The following is a 22,383-nucleotide window of genomic DNA, read 5'->3' as shown; positions in this document are numbered from 1 at the left end:
TGTCTCTACTATTCTGTAGTGCATACTAGAGCAAAGCTACTTTCTTTTCTACATATCAGTATTTTCCTTGGTCTTAATAGTAGTGAAAAAAAGACCATGTACAAACAATTCAAATGAATAATTTTAGAAGTTCAGCAGATGTTCAAGCACTGCTATTTTCTCAATACATTTTACTTTGGATGACACTGACATGTTAAAAATTTTTCACAAAAAACTAAAAAAAGGAAGTCAGTACTTCAAAGGTAAACGTAAGAAAATAAAGGATTACCTCACAGACACTCTTTTGAAACTGTAAAGCTTTACAATTTTCTGGATTTGGAATATCAGGGTAGAAGGTTTCTTTAATCCTTTAAATAAAGATGATTAAGTACATTTAATAATGATAAGATTATCAATTAGACAATAAATAAGTTAATAAGTTATCAGGCTTATTCTGACGTTTCATATGAATACTCTAATGAATATCTGAGATAAAAATGGAAGATCATTTTCAGCGTGATCAGTCACTAGAGCTTTCAATACAATGCACTGAGAGGTTCCTATCTGAAAAGCAGAAACAGTACTTCTATTACTAGAACTACAGTATCTTATGTATCTTATGGAAATGGAGAGCAAAGAATTAAAATGGTGATTGTGCTGTCAAGTCAAAAGTCAAATACGGGCATTACTCATAACCAAAATATTCATACTGCAGACTGGATTCAGCACAGTCAACTACTTGGGAACATGTTCGCATTATGTAGTTCTCTACTGCTCAAAACAGGCTCTGGATTATCAGAAAAAGGAAGGCTGTTAATCTTGAGCAAAAACTAAACACAAACAAAAATGAAATTTGCTTAGTGCCCTATCATATTTATAGCTGTTAAAAAACCTTTATTATTTGAAATTCCTGCAGGAAAAAGAAATGTTGTTAATGTAAGTCCGAAATGCTCTAACTTCTAAACTATCTCCTAACTTTATCTTTTTTTTTTGTATTGAAATCATTTTTTAAATGTGATTTTGGGTAATGAGAATATGGTTACCAAACAGGGTATTCTACAGTTCTAAACTATTACTATTTTGATTTATAAGCCAGGATTGCTAGAGTACATTCTCTTCATCATGAATGACGGCATTTTTAAGGCCAGTGAGGACAGTCTATGCATGAACATAGCCAGGTGCCACAAGCCCAGCCCAGGACAGCTCCTGCTGGCTGACCACGAGGCACTCTCTTACCCTACCTCACCTCACTCAGCTCACACCACTCCCTCGGCTGCTGCACCCAGACACACACTTCTCACTTTCTCCAGAAGATCAAGCTCTTTCCAGTTTCTGGGCCCTCACAGAATCTATTCTCTCTGCCTGGCACATTCTCTCCCTCTCCTTCCCCTTCGGGAGCCTGTTGCAGTGGAACTTCCACAGGGATGCCTGACCACCTCCTGTGACATGATTCCCCGCTATTCTCATGCTGCCCGTGCCCTTCCTAGCACCCACTCACAATCTGTACCCATATATTTATTAAATGCTTATGGGTTTCACGTCCATCCTCCCCACTATCCTATAATTCTAATGACCATTCTTATTTCGTTCACCAGTATGTCCCCCTTCACATGGGAGGGGTCATTCTTATTTGTTGAATAAATGAATAAATGACCAGATTTTCTAAATAGGTCACCAGGACAAGTGATACCTCAATCACTAAGCTACATTTAATCTTGCATATAGCTATTGACCTATTTATGCCTGTAAATATTTTTTTAGTACAACTGCTATTACTTTAATTAGTAAATACAGTAGGGAAAAATTTACACTTTTACTTTGTTAATTTTAAATTTTTTAAATAATGTGCCATGTTCTTTCCTAATATTAATTCCAATATTAATTCTGACCAATACAAATATTTTTTACTACCTTGTTTCCACCAAAAAGTTGTACTTATTTTTTAACACATAAACTAAATAATCATGCCCTTAAGGACAAAACAGCAAGAGTAAACCATTACCATTCTCGTTTCCGATAGCAAAGGATACTCGTTACCACTCCGACGATGACAGCCACTGCCACTGGGATGAGAATGGCAATAATCAATCCCACAGCTGAAAAGAGAATATTGCAGATATTAAAATCAACATTTTTAGTATGAACTAGAGAATAAATTCGCATTATCAGATACTTAAGTCAGTAGATTATTTGAAGAAAAAATCCAAACTGCTCCAGGGAAACTGAAAAACTATTAAAATATAACCTTAAAAAGTACTGTAATAATTTTTATACTAACACTTAAATTCTTCAGAGCAGCGTTTCTCTACCTTGGCACTACTGACATGTTAGGGCAGATACTTCTTTCCTGTGTGTTCTGCAGGGAGGTGGCTATCACATGCATTGTAGGAAGTTTAACAGCATCCTTGGGCTTCTAATGACCAGAGACCAGTAGCACCAACCAAAAATGTCACCAGACACTGCCAACTGTCCCCTAGGAGGCAAAATCACCCCCAGCTGAGAACCATCTCCACATGGTTCTTTATTTAAGGGCATGTATGAACTCCAGCCAAGGGCTAGAGAATAAGCCCATGATCAAATGAAAGTTCTTTGCTGTTGACAAGCTAGTCAAGTCCATCACTCTTCTCTACTTTCCATCTCAAATTTATGAGCGTTGTGCTTTATGCTTTTTTTTTAAGGCTATTTCTTACACTCTTCCCTGGATATGTCAAAAATCACAGAATATTTCGGGTAAAAACATTTTAAACCAGTTGACCGTTATATAAGTTCAACATGAATTTAGAACTCTAGACTTCAGAGGTACGCTTAATTCATTAATTTCTTAAGTACGCATTAGGCAATAACTGCTAAGAATAAATATGAAGTCATCTCATGGCCTTTCAATACTGCCCTCCACCCACTATAAACGTGTAACAAAACGTGAAATTTTAAAAAGGGGCGTTCCTATACAAACAAAAATCACTAGAAACACAATGCACTTAAGCTTGGAAAGCAACTCGATGACAACATTTAACTTACAATTTTCCTTCGTCACCACAAACATGCTCTTCTCTGGCCCCATTCCTCCATCTGTATAGGCTCGCAAGACCAGATGGTAACTTGTTTTACCTTGAAGATCAGCAATTCTCAGTGTCTTCTGGGATATGTCGGTAATATTCTTAACCTTTATGTCAGAACGACCTATTTTTAAAGTGAAGAAGACTATTACTGATCTATACCATTTTAATCACATGGTTTTACTCAAACCTGTCACATTCACACCCTTTTTAAATGAGTCTGAATGCTGGTCACCTCCAGGGCCAAGGCCCATGGAGCCAGCCAGAGCCATGTTCAAGTTCTACCTCTGCCAGGTAGTAGCTATGCTATCTGTAACTATTATTTAAATGCCTCTGAACCTAAGTTTCTCTAACTATGAAATAGAATATCACGACTTAGCTCTCAGGGCTCTGTGAAGTTTTTGTGCACATTCTCTAGAATAATACCTGGCCTATAGCAGGCAATCAATAAAAGTCTCTTCTTTTTCTGTTACTAAGAGCATGAAAACCCACCGCAACCAAAACCCACTGGGGCAGGGACACTGTCACTCGGGCTGATCATGCCTGTGAGTCAAGGAAGCAAGATCATAAATCAACAGAGATCGCTCCAAACCATGCAGGAAACGAGGCAGTGCATCTGAGTTCTCAAATGAGAGATTAGAGAGGACGCCCTTGAACCATTTTGAAAGGAAATGTGGAGAATTGTTTAAATTATTAAATTATTTTTAAAATTTTAACCAGAAGAATGCAGTTTAATAGCTTAAAACTAAATCGTACTATACGGCTAAAAACAGAAAGTAGCAGTTCCCTGCCAGCATCTTTCCCCACCACGATCAATCACTTCAAACTCAAGTTACTGGTCTCTTTGGGTACTGACTTCCATATTTTGAAATAAACTTAAATTGGCAGTGCTTGATTTTTAAATATTAGACATTAGTTCTAACACACAACCACTACCCCTTCTCCCCTCGAGCCCACATCATTCATAGAGAAACATCAAAAAATTTGGTAACTTCAGTGTTCACATCGTAATGATCATATAAATACAAATTACTACTAAGACAAACTGCTTGGTATGATCATGTTTCCTTTCTTATTTTTCTGTTGTTATAACTGCTTTTCTTTCTTATTTGCTTAAGGTACCAATTACTGATTCGTCCAACACCCTTGAATGAATATTCCATACAAGTTTCCATGTGGTCCAAAACAACAACACCCCAGTGCCTCCGCTTCCCCCAGCTGTTGCCCACTCCCCCCAGGCTGCTTCCTGGGGCGTCTGCTCTACACTGGAAGTCTTCTAGGCGCTCTCATCCTAGAACTCCCTGCCCCACTATTTCCTTGGATTGACACACACTCTTCTGGGAGCTTCTGGAGAAGGGATACATGGGGGAAGTAATATGTGCAGCCTTCCATGTCTAAAAATTTCTTCATTCTACACTCACAGATAGTAGTACAGATACTACTATATCTGTAGATAGATTGGCTGAGTACAGAATTTTAGGTTGAAAATAATTTTCACTCAGTATTTTGAAGATGTAGCTGCGATATTTTCTAGTATCTGGTACATTGTTGAGAGGCCTGCTACCATTCTTATTCTTGATCCTTGCACAAGAGATGCTTTTCTGATTGTTTCTAGGATTTTTTTCTTTATAGATCAGGTGCTCTGAAAATTCATGGTGACATACTTCAGCATAGATCTTTTTCTCTATTTATTTTACTGTGTGTTTAAGGGCACCTTTTACTGTATATACTGAGGTCTTTCAGTTTTGGGAAATTTTTTCTTGTGCTATTACTTTGATAATTTCCTTCTCTCCATTCCACTCTTCTCTCTTAACAGAACTCTTATAAAGGAGGCCAGTGCAGGTCTTTGACTCAAACTCCAACTTTCTAATCTTTTACCTCCAAGTCTTCTCCTTTGCCTTTGTCTCATTTTCAGAAGAATTTCCCCATTTTTCATTTAATTTCTCCACTTGTACTTAATTCCTTAAAAATTTCTTTGATCACATTTTTAATTCTAAGGAATTCTTAACTGTCTTCTGCTTGTTCCTTTTTTTTTAAAATTTTATTTATTTATTTATTTATTTATTTATGGCTGTGTTGGGTCTTCGTTTCTGTGCGAGGGCCCTCTCTGGTTGCGGCAAGCGGGGGCCACTGTTCATCACGGTGCGTGGGCCTCTCATTATCGCGGCCTCTCCTGTTGCGGAGCACAGGCTCCAGACGCGCAGGCTCAGCAGTTGTGGCCCACGGGCCCAGTTGCTCCGCAGCATGTGGGATCCCCCCAGACCAGGGCTCGAACCCGTGTCCCCTGCATTAGCAGGCAGACTCTCAACCACTGCGCCACCAGGGAAGCCCTCCTTTTTATAACATCATGTCTTTTCAATAAATACAGTATACGTCAACTGTCCAAGGATAGTTTTGTTTTAAATTTCTCTGTTTTCCCACATTGCATCCATTTCCTCTGGTTTCTCCTGGTGTCTGTCTTTCAGGTTAGAAGCTTTCTCAATCATCTGGTTATCCCTGGCTGCTTGTCATGTTCGAGAGTGAGCCACTAAAAGGCTCACTGGAAGCCTGGTGTACATAGGTGGGGTTTACTGGTGGGTGGGCTTCACTTATATCATGGATGAGGAATGACCAGGTGGGTTCCTGGCTTTTCATTGGGATAATCCCCCAAATATCAGCATCTTTTATGTCTTTCCTCAGAAACCACTTACTCTAATCCTCTCATCTCCTGCCCAGAAAACAGGCCTAGCTGATGATGTCCTATTAAGCAGGTGGGAAGGAGGAAGAGGGAGAGTCACACGGTTTGCTACAGCGTCCCTTGTCTGGAAGCTCTCTGGTCCAGAATAAACCTATTGTTCTCATGCAGGGGAGAGAGCACTCACATGGGCTACATGAAGCTGGTGTAGGACTTGGGGGTTCTAACTGCTCCTTACAGACTTACAATCAACTCCCGCTGTTCAGCCCAGATTCATCCTAACCATTGGCCTCCACTTCTGGCGCTGCAGGATGAACCAAATTACTTCTTTCTGATGCCCAACTGTCCACCTAGACTGCCCGCCCTCCACTCCTCCAGGTCACTTGGCCCACTTGCACACCCAGCGTTTCCAAATCCTCTTCTGTGCCTCTCCAGTTCTCTGTGTCTTTGTGGCTTTATGCATTGTTGTTGTTTTTTCTCTATTTTGCTCTAACTTTAGTGACCCATCCACCCTAACTATAAGTCTACATGTTAGAATTTTAACTGGTTCAAGTGTAAAATTTCTGAACACCTGAGGGAAATTACACTAGAGTCTGGATGTTTGCAGAATCTGATATTTAGGGTTTCCCTCAACTTTGAAGGTTCAGGAAATGCAGAACTTAGTGGTCTGGGGGAGGCTCATGTTTACGCAGCTGCTCTCGGGACGTGACTAAGCTAATGCCCAGTTGGTCAGCATCTCCCTGTGGCGTTGTTGTTCTCTACTTGTCAGGCATTAAATATTATAATTAAAATGGTTTCTTTCCAAGGAAAGGTCATTAAGGAAAATAAAAGCTCTCAAATTGAAGAGATGATAAGCTTGTGTTGTTCAGCCATGAATAAAAAGCACCTGACTTCCAACAGAAATGTAATTTAGGGTTTAAAGCCAAAAGTCTGCACAAATATTTCTGTATTTGTAAATTTGAGGATTCTCAAAGGTCTGTGGACATACACTTACCACTTGTCAAGGACTGACTGTACTTTTTAAGATTTAATAGATACACAGGGCTTCCCTGGTGGCGCAGTGGTTGAGAATCTGCCTGCCAATGCAGGGGACACGGGTTCGGGCCCTGGTCTGGGAGGATCCCACATGCCGTGGAGCAACTAGGTCCGTGAGCCACAATTACTGAGCCTGCGCGTCTGGAGCCTGTGCTCCGCAACAAGAGAGGCCGCGATAGTGGGGGGCCCGCGCATCGCGATGAAGAGTGGCCCCCGCTTGCCACAACTGGAGAAAGCCCTCGCACAGAAACGAAGACCCAACACAGCCATAAATAAATAAATAAATAAATTTAAAATAAATGTGATTTGAATAAAATATAAAAAAAATCTGGTTTAAAAAAAAAAAAAAAAAATAGATACACACATCCCCAATCAAGTCAATTAAGTTTCCTAGCTCATTAAGGTCGTGGCTGTGTGGATGGCTCTTTGTCAGATAAAAGGAGATTCTGAAGCCATTCTTTAGGTTCCTGAGTTTTCTCCTCCATTAGTATAAGTACAGGAAGACCTTTTTTTTTTTAAAGTAACCTTCATAAGATGCTATGTTATGGATCATGCAAGATTAGAAAGAGATGCTCTCTGTCCTGGGGAGCTCACAAAGGCCTCAGAATAAATGATTTAAATGATTTCTGAAAGACTACATGCCATTGATCACATAATAAAATCTTAAAAATCTCATATTCATCAAACGACTGCATTTTCACTTCCTTATTTTTCAGAGCGTTCTGGAAATCTGTATAAACTACTCAGTAGCTTCTTTACTTCTTTTTTTTCTTTCCTCCTCTTTTTTTTTTTTTTGTAGTTAATAAAGAACTTCTAAGAAACAGTATACTTATTCTAGTAATTTACTTACCCGATTCCAAAACCCTCATCTTAGATGTGTCTCTCTCTCCTTTTTCAAAGTAAAATAAATACCCTCTTAAAAAGCCTCTAAGCTCTTCCACAGGAATTTCTTCCCATTTCACTAATATCGAATCTGCAGACGTATCCTCAACAGTAAAATTTGGTGCAACAACTGGAGCTGTAAAAGGAAAAAAGGCAATAGCTAAAGGAGGGTTTACTAATACAGAGCAAGACATTAAGGTTTAATGAGATTTCTAGCCTCAAAAATAGCTAAACTTGTAATGAGAACTTTATTTAATCATAAACTTTCACAGATATTATCACAAGCACTTTTGCTGTGAAGATACAAAGGTAGAACTTACAACTTTCAGACATAAAACATATCTAGGGAGGTAACCTATGCAAAATCTTTAAATGGCTACTAGAATAGGCTTTACTCATATTTCCCCTCTTTACTGATAGTCTTGAATAATAGTTTTAAAACTTTGTATAAGTGTAAATTAAGTATTTTTGACATCCAAATTAAGATTTAATTTTCTTAATGACAACAGTAAAATTATGAAACATAAACATTAAACAAATGAAAAATAAGTAATGATAAATAATTTTACAGTTATCATACAAATTATTTTTCTTCCTTGAACTAATAAACATCTCAATTCAATCTATGTTTAGAATTCAATCTTAAAATTGATGTTGTTTTATAATTTCTCATATTACCTTGAACTCTAAGAAAACTTACCCATTTAACTTACCCAATTCTTCTACATATCCAATTATAGAACGTAGTAATTGATATCCTTGATTTCTGCACCCGTACACAAAAAAATTATATCTTACACCTGGTCGAAACTGATCTATAAGATGAACACAACCAGTAAACGTTCCTAAGTACATATTACTATGAATATTTTAGAAATATCAAATTTATAACAACTCACTTTGAAATTTCCAAAACTAATTTTAAAAAGGTTACAGAAAATCCACATTTTCAAAATTGGTAAATATTCAGATTGAAAACTGACTCAACAAAAATTAAACTCACTTCTGTTGTAATGAAAAGTTTAGTATTATAACATGACATCACCTTGAAGGGAAAAATTGGTAATCAAGGCTTTCATTTTGTTCCTTCAAATTAAGCAATGACAACTTCTTCCCAGATTTGGTCTAGGGTCAGTTTTCTAACCTATCCCAGGCCCATGTCATGCCTCTGAAAAAGCCCTTCCCTAACTAGTGTTATTTGTGGGTTGGAAAGAACCCACTGCTCTTCCCTTGTTCCAAGAAGCAGATACTAAAATGTCCACTCTACTTGGACACTTCAGTGTTAAAGGAAATGGGCCATAGAGTCTACTCCTCTTTACAGCATCAGCATTTAGTGCCCTTGAGTTAACTCCACAAGACATACAAGAGAAGCACCTTAACTTCGATCCAAGTGAATCACTTTTAAATGCCTCCTCGATACAATGCAATGTGTAAAGTGTTAGGACCACAGAGGTGGATATATAACAAGGCCTCTGGCCTGGAGCAGTTGGCAGAGAGGTGGCAGGACAGATGAGGAGGGGTAACCATAAGACCCTGTGTTAGACTAGAGGGATCTATCACAGAGCCTGTGGCCCCTTCAGTGAGGGACCAAGTGAGCCTAAGAAGATCAGAAAAAGCCACCAGGAAGTGATATTTGAACAGAGCCTTGAAGGGTACTTAGTAGCTCACCTGCAGGGATCAAGGAAGAAGACACTGCCTGGGGTAAAAATGGCAGCCTATGGGATTGCATTTAATTTGTGGAATACAATTATTCTAGTGTGGTTAAAGCACTTGCTCTCCGATTCATAACACCAGTGGTCTGCAGGCTCAAAAGTGAGATGGTTACCTCTAAAAATCACTCTGCAACTTTTTCTGGGGGGGGACAAGTATACTTGAGGTTCTGATTTTACACCACATGTATGTTAGTAAATCTGTACCTAGTTTTATATTATGATTATGCATACCAATATTCTATAGCGTTCTTCCGCCTGAAAAAAAGCCTGAGGGGTTAGAGCATCAGGAATGTGTTTTGAGATCATAAAAGAGAGAGGATAGTTGAAAGAGTGGGTGACTGAATAAGAAAGGAATAGGAAACGTGCAGGTTTTGGCCACACCCTGTCCTAGCAGCAACAAATAAAAGACAAAATCCCCAGCCACTTAAAGCTCTGAATAGCTTTAAAGTTAAATCCTGGTGTGATCACATACTAGTTTTGTGACCTTGGGCAAGTTACCCAACTTCTCGGAGCCTTTGTCTTCTGAGCCACTACAGGGCCTTTGTTCACCTGCCTCAGCATCAGAAGTCCTCCTTTTCATCCTACAGGTCTCAGCTTAAACTCACATCCCAGATATTTCATCTAAAGAGACGCCTCTTCACATCACTCCACCCTGCTCCAGTCCATTCTGATTATTCTCAAAGCCCAGGTGAGAAAGGAGGGAAGAGGGGTCAGAATTTATACAGAGAACACTACAACTGTGTAAGGCTCAGGCAGCTACACATGTTGCTGGTTAGTGACGTAAGCTGTAAAAAGGATAAAGGCGACCATCAAGTCATTGGCTAATTATTAACGTGAAGGAGTCTGGCTGTATTCCAAGTAGAACTGGAAAATAACCTGAAGCCACATGTAGGAATCCAATGACCGGGACTCATCCTTACCATGTGACAGTGAGCAAAGTAAACGAACAGAACGAGAACGTGCTCCCTGGGAGAGAAGGGACCAGTGGCCGCTTGCTCTCCTGAACTTCACTAACATGTGAGGGAGAGCCGAGAGGGGGAATGACGTCAAGAAGCTTCACTACCAACTGGTTCCAGAATTCCCACAGGTAAAGGCACAATCCACTCTCACCAGTTACTCAGAAGGAACAGTGATAGCGGAGAGAGGGCCAGAATTCCAAAGGACAAGGCTGGTTCAGCCTGTAGGTTACCACATACCCCTCCTGGTTGCGTCATCTCAAGGGCAGCCCACCATGCGGGGCTCGCGGCTCCTGAGCTGTCAGGCACTGGGAGCTGCCCCTTCCCTGCTACGCCCGTGCTGCCCCCCCCCACCCCCGACCTACATCAGGGTACATGGTAACGGCTGTAACTCCTTTGTGCTCAGTAACCTGGGCCCTGGGCAAACAAGGGCAAAAGGATGGTGAGTGACACCATTACAATTATAAATAATGCTGTGTTGAACACTCAGGTGTAAATCTGTGCTGCTCTCGGATTACTTCTTAGAATAAACTCCTAGACAAGTAATGACTACATCAAAGCCTATGAATGTTTCACACACATACTGCCACAAACTGCCTTCCAGAAAAGTTAAACCAATCCACACGCAGCCCAGCGGTGAGGGGACAGTCACTGCAGTGCAACCAGTCACTCCGTATGCTGCTCTTTTTAAAAGCATTTTTTTTGGTAGGGAGCATGCTGGAGTGTATACGGAAGTAGAAACATAATGGTGTACACATGAAAGTTACATAATGTTATAAACCAACGTTACCCTAATAAAAAGTAAATTTTAAAAATATCTTTAAAGAACTTTAATTGCGAGACACTCACCAGATTCTATTATAGTTTCAGTGCTGTTCGAAGGTACTTTTTTCCAGTCCATGAGGCAGGGTTCAGACCGAGATGAGTTACACCACTTAATTACATAGTCACAAGTCACGTTGGGGTCATAATTCCAAGTGAGCAGAATCCCATTTTCCATTCTAACAGCCTGCTCTATTTTGAGATCAGCTTCAAGAAAGAAGGATATATTACCAGTGTTAAAAATAATGTTTTAAGGTAAATCTCATGAAAATGGGCAAGAGTTATAAAAATCACTTCACCATGCAGACATTGCAAAATAGTGCTAAACTAGATAAACCTTTAGCAAAGTTTAGAAGTGCTGCTCTGTTGTTTTCGTTTTAACTATGGCAATTACCTGTGCATATATATTAACTCAGCAGATGGGAAAAAAAACAATGAAAAAGCACCTCGGATCAGGCAGTGACATAACTGGGCCGGGACGCGAGGATCAAGAGCCATGAAGGATGGGGCAGAGGGAACACAGGCGCTAGAGGGTGGCATGGCAGCTCGGGGGCGGGGGGAGAGGCAGGTGGGAGGCTGGTGAAGAGCACGCGTGGGTGTCAGAATCCCCCTTCTCCTCGTCCACTGTGGGTGTGAGCTCCACGAGAGCAGACGGGGGCATGTGCCTGCAACTCCAGCCCTGAGCACAGGCCATGCAAAGCAGGAGCACGATGACATGCAGTGAATGAGTGGGTGGGCCAGCCCCTCTCTTCCTTTCAAGGGAGACTGCTACCCCCCTGGGTGGGCTGAAGGCATTGTGAAGACAGGACAGTGATGAAATGCTGTGGGGTGGGGTGGGGTGGGATGGTCGGTGTGGGCAGAGAGGGGAAAGCATCCGCGGAGCACGGATGGGTGAGGTGCAGAGGCTGGCAGAAGGGGGCCGTGGTGAGGTTTGGTTTCCTCATCCTGCCAGATCTCAGCCTAGGCAATAAGGGAGGCCCAAGGTTGGGGGTGAGGAATTAGCATGGGTTAGGACAGCGTGGCCAAAGGGAGAGGGAAATTTTCCAAGAAATAGGGGAAAGAAGTAATGTCTCTAACTGATGTATATTTAAGGGTTCAGTAAAAAGCCATGGAAAGGTTTTTTGAACAAAATTTGTATTCATAAGCAACTACTACTGGACACAAAACAACAACTTGTCTGGGAATACAGAAGACTTTGGATATGACAGCTTCTTGACTCAACGGGACTAAAAATCCACAAGGTAACCTGTGCTGAGGCTGCAAGGCCTCTGACGCGGGAAATCCTCAAGGAACAATGATTTGTTCAGAGCTGCATTAACTGTCTGAAAGCTGATAGCCAGACCATTGTTAGTTCTGTAACTTACTGTGTCCTGACGGACACACAGAAAAGGCAGGAATATAGTTCTTGAATTAAAAGATAACATAGCGACAGCCATTAAATACCTAATTTAAATCAGCAGGTTATCTTGCTATGGGCGTTCACATCTCTCTCCCTTTTCTTTCTTTTGACTCCATACCACTGCCTGCAGACCTCTCTTCTCCAGTATGCACTGCTATCTGGGCTCTGGATGTTATTGTGTGTCTCAGAATGTACGGTGTGTCCCCAATTCCTTCCTTCTAATGTGCCCACAACAGACTGAAACGAAGAATCAGTTACGTAACAAGCAGTAAGACACTGCCTCAAGCAAGAACTGGAAAGATACTTAGGACCCAAACTGGACCAATTTTTCTGCCTCTCCGAGTGGGTAGTCATAGAAAGGTGCTCCCATATTAGGGTGGGATAGCAAGGGGGACCAGGGAATGACTCAGGAAGAGGAGTTAACTAGGAGAAGAGGCAGGAGTGGCCACTGAAAACTTGTGACTCAAAAAGCTGTCCAGGCGGCTAAGGAGGAACGGACTAGTCACTGGTAATCCACCACATTTACAGGGGGACACTAAGGAATTTTAAAATTTTACTGCAGTTGTTTTTTTTAAAGCTTACACTGAAGATCTAATTTAGACTTTAAGAATTTCTTATCAATAAAGGATTCCTATTAATAAAGAATGTCTTATCAACAGAGCTGCCATTTAAAATGAGTATTTGTTCCTGCCTGACAGTTTGAAAATAGCCTAGCTGACGTAAGTATCAACTGTCATGGTCCTGGGGAGATATGTGAAAATGTTATCTGAATAAACTGTTAAGATATTTCTAAGAGTAATATCCACTACCATAACTCTACAACATTACGTGTTAAAGTAACTGGGTTTAGTAATATTTTATCCATCAGTGTAGATGCTTCAAGTCAATACTAATAACTGCTGCCTCTCAACATTAATACATGACATTAATCTGCCTGTTCCTCCTTACACATCAGCTGCAGCAGGGTATATGAGAAGAAAGCTGACATTTATGAGAGCAAGCAACACCTTCCAAATGTTTCACCTTAATTTCTTGTTCTTATACACTACTTTTATCTTAAGTACTCACCATTTGGAATTTCCATACTAGCTATTTTAGAAGGTGGCGATGAGCCCACAGAATTTTTTGCCACCACACTGATGATGTAGTCATTTTTATCAAGTTGGATTTCTGCCTTATGTTGAGGATCAGGAATTTCAGAAAGGGATTGTGTTTCCTCGTCTGATGAACATGATACATTATAGGAAAGTATTTTTCCATTAGCTTCATTAATGGGTAAAGGCTACAAAAACAGAAAAATAAATTCTGTTATAAAAACCTGCGAGGAGTGATTATGTGACAAGGCAAGGCCATCGAGTCTAAACTGGACACTCTGCTAATCCTAACAAAGTAATGTTAGAAAAGATGAACTTGTTAACAGTGCACAACACAGATTTAAAATCCACTGAGATAAATCAGGAAAGTGATGCTGAAGAAAAACTACACTTGCTGTAAGCAGTAAGAGCACACAGAAATATAAAAATTAAGTAACAAAATATTTAGCCTCATATTTTTCAGAAGTAAACCAAAAGAAGTGATGAGCAACATTCCTCTACTTAAAAAATAAAATATTAAAAAGTATGGCATCATGTTTTTTTAAACAATTATTGTTTTCTCATTTTAAAGTAGTACTTGCTCATTATAGAAAACGCGGAAAATACTAAAAAGTTGGAAGAAAGCAAGAAAAATCTCCCATATTCCCATCTCTTAAATACTCTTATATTGTGATATTTCCTTCAAGTTGTTTTCCTAGATGGAGATTTTTATTAAAATTGTTTTAATCATACTATACAATTTACATCTTTTTTCACTCTTCTATAATACACACTTGTCCATAATACAGTTATATACATTTTAATAGCTTTATATTTCATGTAGCATTTTTATCACTTTACTTGAATATTGCTTAAATAAGTGAAATTTAAGGTGTTCCCAATTTTTCACAATACTAAAATAAATCTTTTGGTGCAACATTTTTTTTTCATGGCTAGGATTGTTTAATGTGAGTTCCCAAAATTGGACATACTGGATAAAAGGAAATAAACATTCAAACTTTTTTTTAAACATCTTTATTGGAGTATAATTACTTTACAATGGTGTTAGTTTCTGCTTCATAACAAAATGAATCAGCTATACATATACATATATCCCCATATCTCCTCCCTCTTGCTTCTCCCTCCCACCCTTCCAGGTGGTCACAAAGCACCCGAGCTGATCTCCCTGTGCTATGCGGCTGCTTCCCACTAGCTATCTATTTTACATTTGGTAGTTGTATATATGTCCATGCCATTCTCTCACTTCGTCCCAGCTTCCCCTTCCCCTTCCCCGTCCCCTCAAGTCTATTCTCAATGTCTGCGTCTTTATGCCTGTCCTGCCCCTAGGTTCTTCAGAAACATTTTTTTTTTTTTAAAGATTCCATATAGATGTGTTGGCATACGGTATTTGTTTTTCTCTTTCTGACTTACTTCACTCTGTATGACAGACTCTAGGTCCATCCACCTCACTACAAATAACTCAATTTCATTTCTTTTTATGGCTGAGTAATATTCCATTGTATATATGTGCCACAACTTCTTTATCTATTCATCTGTCAATGGACGCTTAAGTTGCTTTCATGTCCTGGCTATTGTAAATAGAGCTGCAATGAACACTGTGGTACATGACTCTTTGAATTATGGTTTTCTCAGGGTATATGCCCAGCAGTGGGACTGCTGGGTCATATGGTAGTTCTATTTTTAGTTTTTTGGGGAACCTCCATACTGTTCTCCATAGTGGCTGTATCAATTTACATTCCTACCAACAGTGCAAGAGGGTTCCCTTTTCTCCACACCCTCTCCAGCATTTATTGTTTCTAGATTTTTTGATGATGGCCATTCTGACTGGTGTGAGGTGATACCTCACTGTAGCTCTGATTTGCATTTCTCTAATAATTACTGATGTTGAGCATCCTTTCATGTGTTTGTTGGCAATCTGTAGATCGTCTTTAGAGAAATGTCCGTTTAGGTTTTCTGCCCATTTTTGGATTGGGTTGTTTGTTTTTTTGATATTGAGCTGCATGAGCTGCTTGTAAATTCTGGAGATTAATCCTTTGTCAGTTGCTTCATTTGCAAATATTTTCTCCCGATCTGAGGGTTGTCTTTACATCTTGTTTATGGTTTCCTTTGCTGTGCAAAAGCTTTGAAGTTTCATTAGGTCCCATTTGTTCATTTTTGTTTTTATTTCCATTTCTCTAGGAGGTGGGTCAAAAAGGATTTTGCTGTGATTTATGTCATAGAGTGTTCTGCCTATGTTTTCTTCTAAGAGTTTAATAGTCTCTGGACTTACATTTAGGTCTTTAATCCATTTTGAGTTTATTTTTGTGTATGGTGTTAGGGAGTGTTCTAATTTCATTCTTTTACACATAGCTGTCAAGTTTTCCCAGCACCACTTATTGAAGAGGCTGTCTTTTCTCCACTGTATGTTCTTGCCTCCTTTATCAAAAATAAGGTGACCATACGTGCATAGGTTTATCTCTGGGCTTTCTATCCTGTTCCATTGATCTATATTTCTGTTTTTGTGCCAGTACCATACTGTCTTGATTACTATAGCTTTGTAGTATACTCTGAAGTCAGGGAGCCTGATTCCTCCAGCTCCGTTTTTCTTTCTCAAGATTGCTCTGGCTATTCGGGGTCTTTTGTGTTTCCACACAAATTGTGAAATTTTTTGTTCTAGTTCTGTGAAAAATGCCAGTGGTAGTTTAATAAGGATTGCAATGAATCTGTAGATTGCTTTCGGTAGGACAGTCATTTTCACAATGTTGATTCTTCCAATCCAAGAACATGGTATATCTCTCCATCTGTTTGTATCATCTTTAACTTCTTTCAACAGTGTCTTATAGTTTTCTGCATACAGGTCTTTTGTCTCCTTAGGTAAGTTTATTCCTAGGTATTTTATTCTTTTTGTTGCAATGGTAAATGGGAGTGTTTTCTTAATTTCACTTTCAGATTTTTCATCAGTAGTGTATAGGAATGCAAGAGATTTCTGTGCATTAATTTTGTATCCTGCTACTTTACCAGATTCATTGATTAGCTCTAGTAGTTTGCTGGTAGCATCTTTAGGATTCTCTATATATAGTATCATGTCATCTGCAAACAGTGACAGCTTTACTTCTTCTTTTCTGATTTGGATTCCTCTTATTTCTTTTTCTTCTCTGACTGCTGTGGCAAAAACTTCCAAAACTATGTTGAATAACAGTGGTGAGAGTGGACAACCTTGTCTTGTTCCTGATCTTAGAGGAAATGGTTTCAGTTTTTCACCATTGAGAACGATGTTGGCTGTGGGTTTGTCATATATGGCCTTTATTATGTTGACGAAAGTTCCCTCTATGCCTACTTTCTGGAGGGTTTTTAATCATAAATAGGTGTTGAATTTTGCTGAAAGCTTTTTCTGCATCTATTGAGATGATCATATGGTTTTTCTCCTTCAATTTGTTAATATGGTTTATCACATTGATTGATTTGCATTATTGAAGAATCTTTGCACTCCTGGGATGAAACCCACTTGATCATGGTGTATGATCCTTTTAAAGTGCTGTTGGATTCTGTTTGCTACTATTTTGTTGAGGATTTTTGTATCTATGCTCATCAGTGATATTGGCCTGTAGTTTTCTTTCTTTGTGACATCTTTGTCTGGTTTGGTAACAGGGTGATGGTGGCCTTGTAGAATGAGTTTGGGAGTGTTCCTCCCTCTGCAATATTTTGGAAGAGTTTGAGAAGGATAGGTGTTAGCTCTTCTCTAAATGTTTGATAGAATTCGCCTGTGAAGCCATCTGGTCCTGGGCTTTTGTTTGCTGGAAGATTTTTAATCTCAGTCTCAATTTAAGTGCTTGTGATTGGTCTGTTTATATTTTCTATTTCTTCCTGGTTCAGTCTCGGAAGGTTGTGTTTTTCTAAGAATTTGTCCATTTCTTTCAGGTTGTCCATGTTATTGGCATATAGTTGCTTGTAGTAATCTCTCATGATCCTTTGTATTTCTGCAGTGTCAGTTGTTACTTCTCCTTTTTCATTTATAATTGTATTGATTGGAGTCTTCTCCCTTTTTTTCTTGATGAGTCTGGCTAATGGTTTATCAATTTTGTTTATCTTCTCAAAGAACCAGCTTTTAGTTTTATTGATCTTTCCTATCGTTTCAATCATTTCTTTTTCATTTATTTCTTATCTGAACTTTATGATTTCTTTCCTTCTGCTAACTTGGGTTTCTTTTTGTTCTTCTTTCTCTAATTGCTTTAGGTGTAAGTTTAGGTTATTTATTTGAGATGTTTCTTGTTTCTTGAGGTAGCATTGTACTGCTATAAACCTCCTTCTTAGAACAGCTTTTGCTGCATCCCATAGGTTTTGGGTCATCGTGTTTTCATTGTTATTTGTTTCTAGGTATTGTTTGATTTCCTCTTTGATTTCTTCAGTGATCTCTCGGTTATATAGTAGTGTATTGTTTAGCCCCCATGTGTTTGTATTTTTTACAGATTTTTTCCTGTAATTGATATCTAGTCTTATAGCGTTGTGGTCAGAAAAGATACTTGATCAGATTTCAATTTTCTTAAATTTACCAAGGCTTCATTTGTGACCCAAGATATGATCTATCCTGGAGAATGTTCCATGAGCACTTGAGAAGAAAGTGTCTTCTGTTGTTTTTGGAAGGAATGTCCTATAAATATTAACTAAGTCCATCTTGTTTAATGTATCATTTAAAGCTTGGGTTTCCTTAATTATTTTCATTTTGTATGATCTGTCCATTGGTGAAAGTGGGGTGTTAAAGTCCCCTACTATGATTGTGTTACTGTCGATTTCCCCTTTTATGGCTGTTAGAATCTGCCTTATGTATTGAGGTGCTCCTGTGTTGGGTGCATAAATATTTACAATTGCTATATCTTCTTCTTGTATCGATCCCTTGATCATTATATAGTGTCCTTCTTTGTCTCTTGTAATAGTCTTTAAAGTCTATTTTGTCTGATATGAGAATTGCTACTCCAGCTTTCTTTTGATTTCCATTTGCATGGAATATCTTTTTCCATCCCCTCACTTTCAGTCTGTATGTGTCCCTAGGTCTGAAGTGGGCTCTTATACACAGTATATATACAGGTCTTGATTTTGTATCCATTCAGCCACTCTATGTCTTTTGGTTGGAGCATTTAATCCATTTACATTTAAGGCAGTTATAGATATGTATGTTCCTATTACCATTTTCTTAATTGTTTTGGGTTTGTTATTGTATGTCTTTTCCTTCTCTAGTGTTTCTGGCCTAGAGAAGTTCCTTTAGCATTTGTTTTAGAGCTGGTTTGGTGGTGCTGAATTCTCTTAGCTTTTGCATATCTCTAAAGTTTGTAATTTCTCCGTCAAATCTGAATGAGATCCTTGCTGGGTAGAGTAATCTTGGTTGTAGGTTTTTCCCTTTCATCACTTTAAATACATCCTGCCACTTCCTTCTGGCCTGCAGAGTTTCTGCTGAAAGGTCAGCTGTTAACCTTATGGGGATTCCGTTGTATGTTAATTGTTGCTTTTCCTGCTGCTTTTAATATTTTTTCTTTGTATTTCATTTTTGATAGTTTGATTAATATGTGTCTTGGCATGTTTCTCCTTGGATTTATCCTGTCTGGGACTCTCTGCGCTTCCTGGACTTCATGACTATTTCCTTTCCCATATTAGGGAAGTTTTCAACTATAATCTCTTCAAATATTTTCTCAGTCCCTTTTTTTTTTTCTCTTCTTCTTCTGGGACCCCTATAATTTGAATGTTGGTGCATTTAATGCTGTCCCAAAGGTCTCTGAGACTGTCCTCAATTCTTTTCATTCTTTTTTCTTTATTCTGCTCTGTGGTAGTTATTTCCACTATTTTATCTTCCAGCTCACTTATCCGTTCCTCTGCCTCAGTTATTCTGCTATTCATTCCTTCTAGAGAATTTTTAATTTCATTTATTGTGTTGTTCATCATTGTTTGTTTGCTCTTTAGTTCTTCTAGGTCCTTGTGAAGTATTTCTTGTATTTTCTCCATTCTATTTCCAAGGTTTTGTATCTTTACTATCATTACTCTGAAATCTTTTTCAGGTAGACTGCCTATTTCCTCTTCATTTGTTTGGTCTGGTGGGTTTTTACCATGCTCCTTCATCTGCTGTGTGTTTCTGTCTTCTCATTTTGCTTAACTTACTGTGTTTGGGGTCTTCTTTTCGCAGGCTGCAGGTTTGTAGTTCCCGCTGTTTTTGGTGTTTGCCCCCAGTGGGTAAGGTTGGTTCAGTGGCTTGTGTAGGCTTCCTGGTGGAGGGGACTGGTGCCTGTGTTCTGGGGGACGAAGCTGGATCATATCTTTCTGGTGGGCAGGACTGTGTCCGGTGGTGTGTTTTGGGGTGTCTGTGACCTTATTATGATTTTAGGCAGCCTCTCTGCTAATGGGTGGGGTTGCGTTCCTGTCTTGCTTGTTGTTTGGCATAGGGTGTCCAGCACTGTAGCTTGCTCGTCGTTGAGTGCAGCTGGGTCTTGGCGTTGAGATGGAGCTCTCTGGGAGAGCTTTCGCCGTTTGGTATTACGTGGCGCTGGGAGGTCTTGGTGGACCAATATCCTGAACTCGGCTCTCCCACCTCAGAGGCTCAGGCCTGACACCCGGCCAGAGCAAGAAGACCCTGTCAGCCACACAGCTCAGAAGAAAAGGGAGAAAAAAAGAAAGAAAAAAATAAAATAAAATAAAGTTATTAAAATACAAAATAAAGAAAATTATTAAAAATAAAAAAAATTGGGCATCCCTGGTGGCGCAGTGGTTGATAATCCACGTGCCAATGCAGGGGACACGGGTTCGAGCCCTGGTCCAGGAAGATCCCACATTCCGTGGAGCAACTAAGCCCGTGTGCCACAACTTCTGAGCTTGCACTCCAGAGCCCGCGAGCCACAGCTACTGAAGTCTGCATGCCTAGAGCCCGTGCTCCACAACAAGAGAAGCCACTGCAATGAGAAGCCTGTGCACAGCAACAAAGAGTAGCTCCCGCTCGCCACAACTAGGGAAAAGCCCGTGCGCAGCAAGAAAGACCCAACGCAGCCAAAATGAAATAAATAAATAAATGTATAAAAAAAAATTAAATAAATAAATAAATAAGTAAAAAGTAATAAAGAAGAAAAAAAAAGAAAGAAGGGAGTAACCAAACCCAAAAACAAATCCACCAATGATAACAAGTGCTAAAAACTATACAAAGAAAACAAACAAAAAAAAATGGACAGACACACCCCTAGGACAAATGGTAAAAGCAAAGCTATACAGACAAATTCACACAAAGAAGCATAAACTCACAAAAAGAGAAAAAGGAAAAAATATATATATCTATATAAAAAAAAAAAAGGAAGAGAGCAACCAAATCAATAAACAAATCTACCAATGATAATAAACTCTAAATACTAAACTAAGATAAACATAAAACCAGAAACAAATTAGATGCAGAAAGCAAACCCCAAATCTATAATTGCTTCCGAAGTTCACTGCTTCAATTTTGGGATGATTCGTTGTCTATTCAGGTATTCCACAGATGCAGGGTACATCAGGTTGATTGTGGAGATTTAATCTGCTGCTCCTGAGGCTGCTGGGAGAGATTTCCCTTTCTCTTCTTTGTTCGCACAGCTCCTGGTGTTCAGCTTTGGATTTGGACCCGCCTCTGCGTGTAGATCACCTGAGGGCGTCTGTTCCCGCTCAGACAGGACGGGGTTAAAGTAGCAGGTTATTAGGGGGCTCTGGCTCACTCAGGCCGGGGGGAGGGAGGGGTATGGAGTGTGGGGCAAGCCTGTGGCGGCAGAGGCCGGCGTGATGTTGCAACAGCCCAAGGCGCGCCGTGTGTTCTCCCGGGGAAGTTGTCCCTGGATCACGGGACCCTGGCGGTGGTGGGCTGCACAGGCTCCTGGGAGGGGAGGTGTGGATAGTGACCTGTGCTCGCACACAGGCTTCTTGGTGGCGGCAGCAGCAGCCTTCTTGTCTCATCCCCGTCTCTGGTGTTCACGCTGATAGCCGCGGCTCATGCCCGTCTCTGGAGCTCGTTTAGGCGGTGCTCTGAATCCCTTCTCCTAGCGCACCCCGAAACAATGCTCTCTTGCCTCTTAGGCAGTTCCAGACCTTTTCCCGGACTCCCTCCCTGCTAGCTGTGGCGCACTAGCCCCCTTCAGGCTGTGTTCATGCAGCCAACCCCAGTCCTCTCCCTGGGATCTGACCTCTGAAGCCCGAGCCTCAGCTCCCAGCCCCCACCCGCCCTGGCGGGTGAGCAGACAAGCCTCTCAGGCTGGTGAGTGCTGGTCGGCACTGATCCTCTGTGTGGGAATCTCTCCGCTTTGCCCTCCGCACCCCTATTGCTGTGCTCTCCTCCGTGGCTCTGAAGCTTCCTCCCCCCGCCACCCACTGTGTCCACCAGTGAAGGGGCTTCCTAGCATGTAGAAACTTTTCCTCCTTCACAGCTCCCTCCTAGAGGTGCAGGTCCTGTCCCTGTTCTTTTGTCTGTTTTTTCTTTTTTTCTTTTGCCCTACCCAGGTACGTGGGGAGTTTCTTTCCTTTTGGGAAGTCTGAAGTCTTCTGCCAGTGTTCAGTAGGTGATCTCCACATCTTACTCCTCTGCCATCTTGAAGGTCTCCCTCACATTCAAACTTCTTTATTTATACAGCTAAACTGCTTTTTAAAATAATTGCTCCAATTTATACAGCAATGCACGGGACCCTCTGATCCAGACTGACACTGACATTAATACTCTGCTGAAGACACTGCTCCAACAGAGGTCCCCGGCAGCTCTCCGATGGCCTGGTCCAGTGGACATGTTACCATCCTAAGACTTGTGGGTT

General features: G+C 40.2%; 1 protein-coding gene across 5 annotated transcripts in view; it reads right to left on the bottom strand.

The window, feature by feature from the left end:
• Positions 1-22,383, bottom strand: part of LIFR (LIF receptor subunit alpha) — a 91,820-nt gene that overhangs the window by 7,359 nt on the left and 62,078 nt on the right. For all 5 annotated transcript variants that reach the window (XM_082453694.1, XM_082453695.1, XM_082453696.1 and 2 more), the window contains 7 exons: positions 13,584-13,797; positions 11,144-11,323; positions 8,340-8,441; positions 7,595-7,762; positions 2,998-3,159; positions 1,982-2,075; positions 269-347 (listed from right to left, as the gene is read on the bottom strand). In XM_082453694.1, coding sequence (XP_082309820.1) covers positions 269-347; positions 1,982-2,075; positions 2,998-3,159; positions 7,595-7,762; positions 8,340-8,441; positions 11,144-11,323; positions 13,584-13,797 — 999 coding nt within the window. The remainder of the gene's footprint in view (positions 1-268; positions 348-1,981; positions 2,076-2,997; positions 3,160-7,594; positions 7,763-8,339; positions 8,442-11,143; positions 11,324-13,583; positions 13,798-22,383) is intronic.

The sequence above is a fragment of the Balaenoptera physalus genome, assembly GCF_965194825.1.
Source record: "Balaenoptera physalus genome assembly, chromosome: 3".
NCBI classification, from domain to species: domain Eukaryota; kingdom Metazoa; phylum Chordata; class Mammalia; order Artiodactyla; family Balaenopteridae; genus Balaenoptera; species Balaenoptera physalus.
The sequence above is the reverse complement of the archived record's forward strand: the minus strand, read 5'-3'. Positions and strand labels throughout refer to the sequence as shown.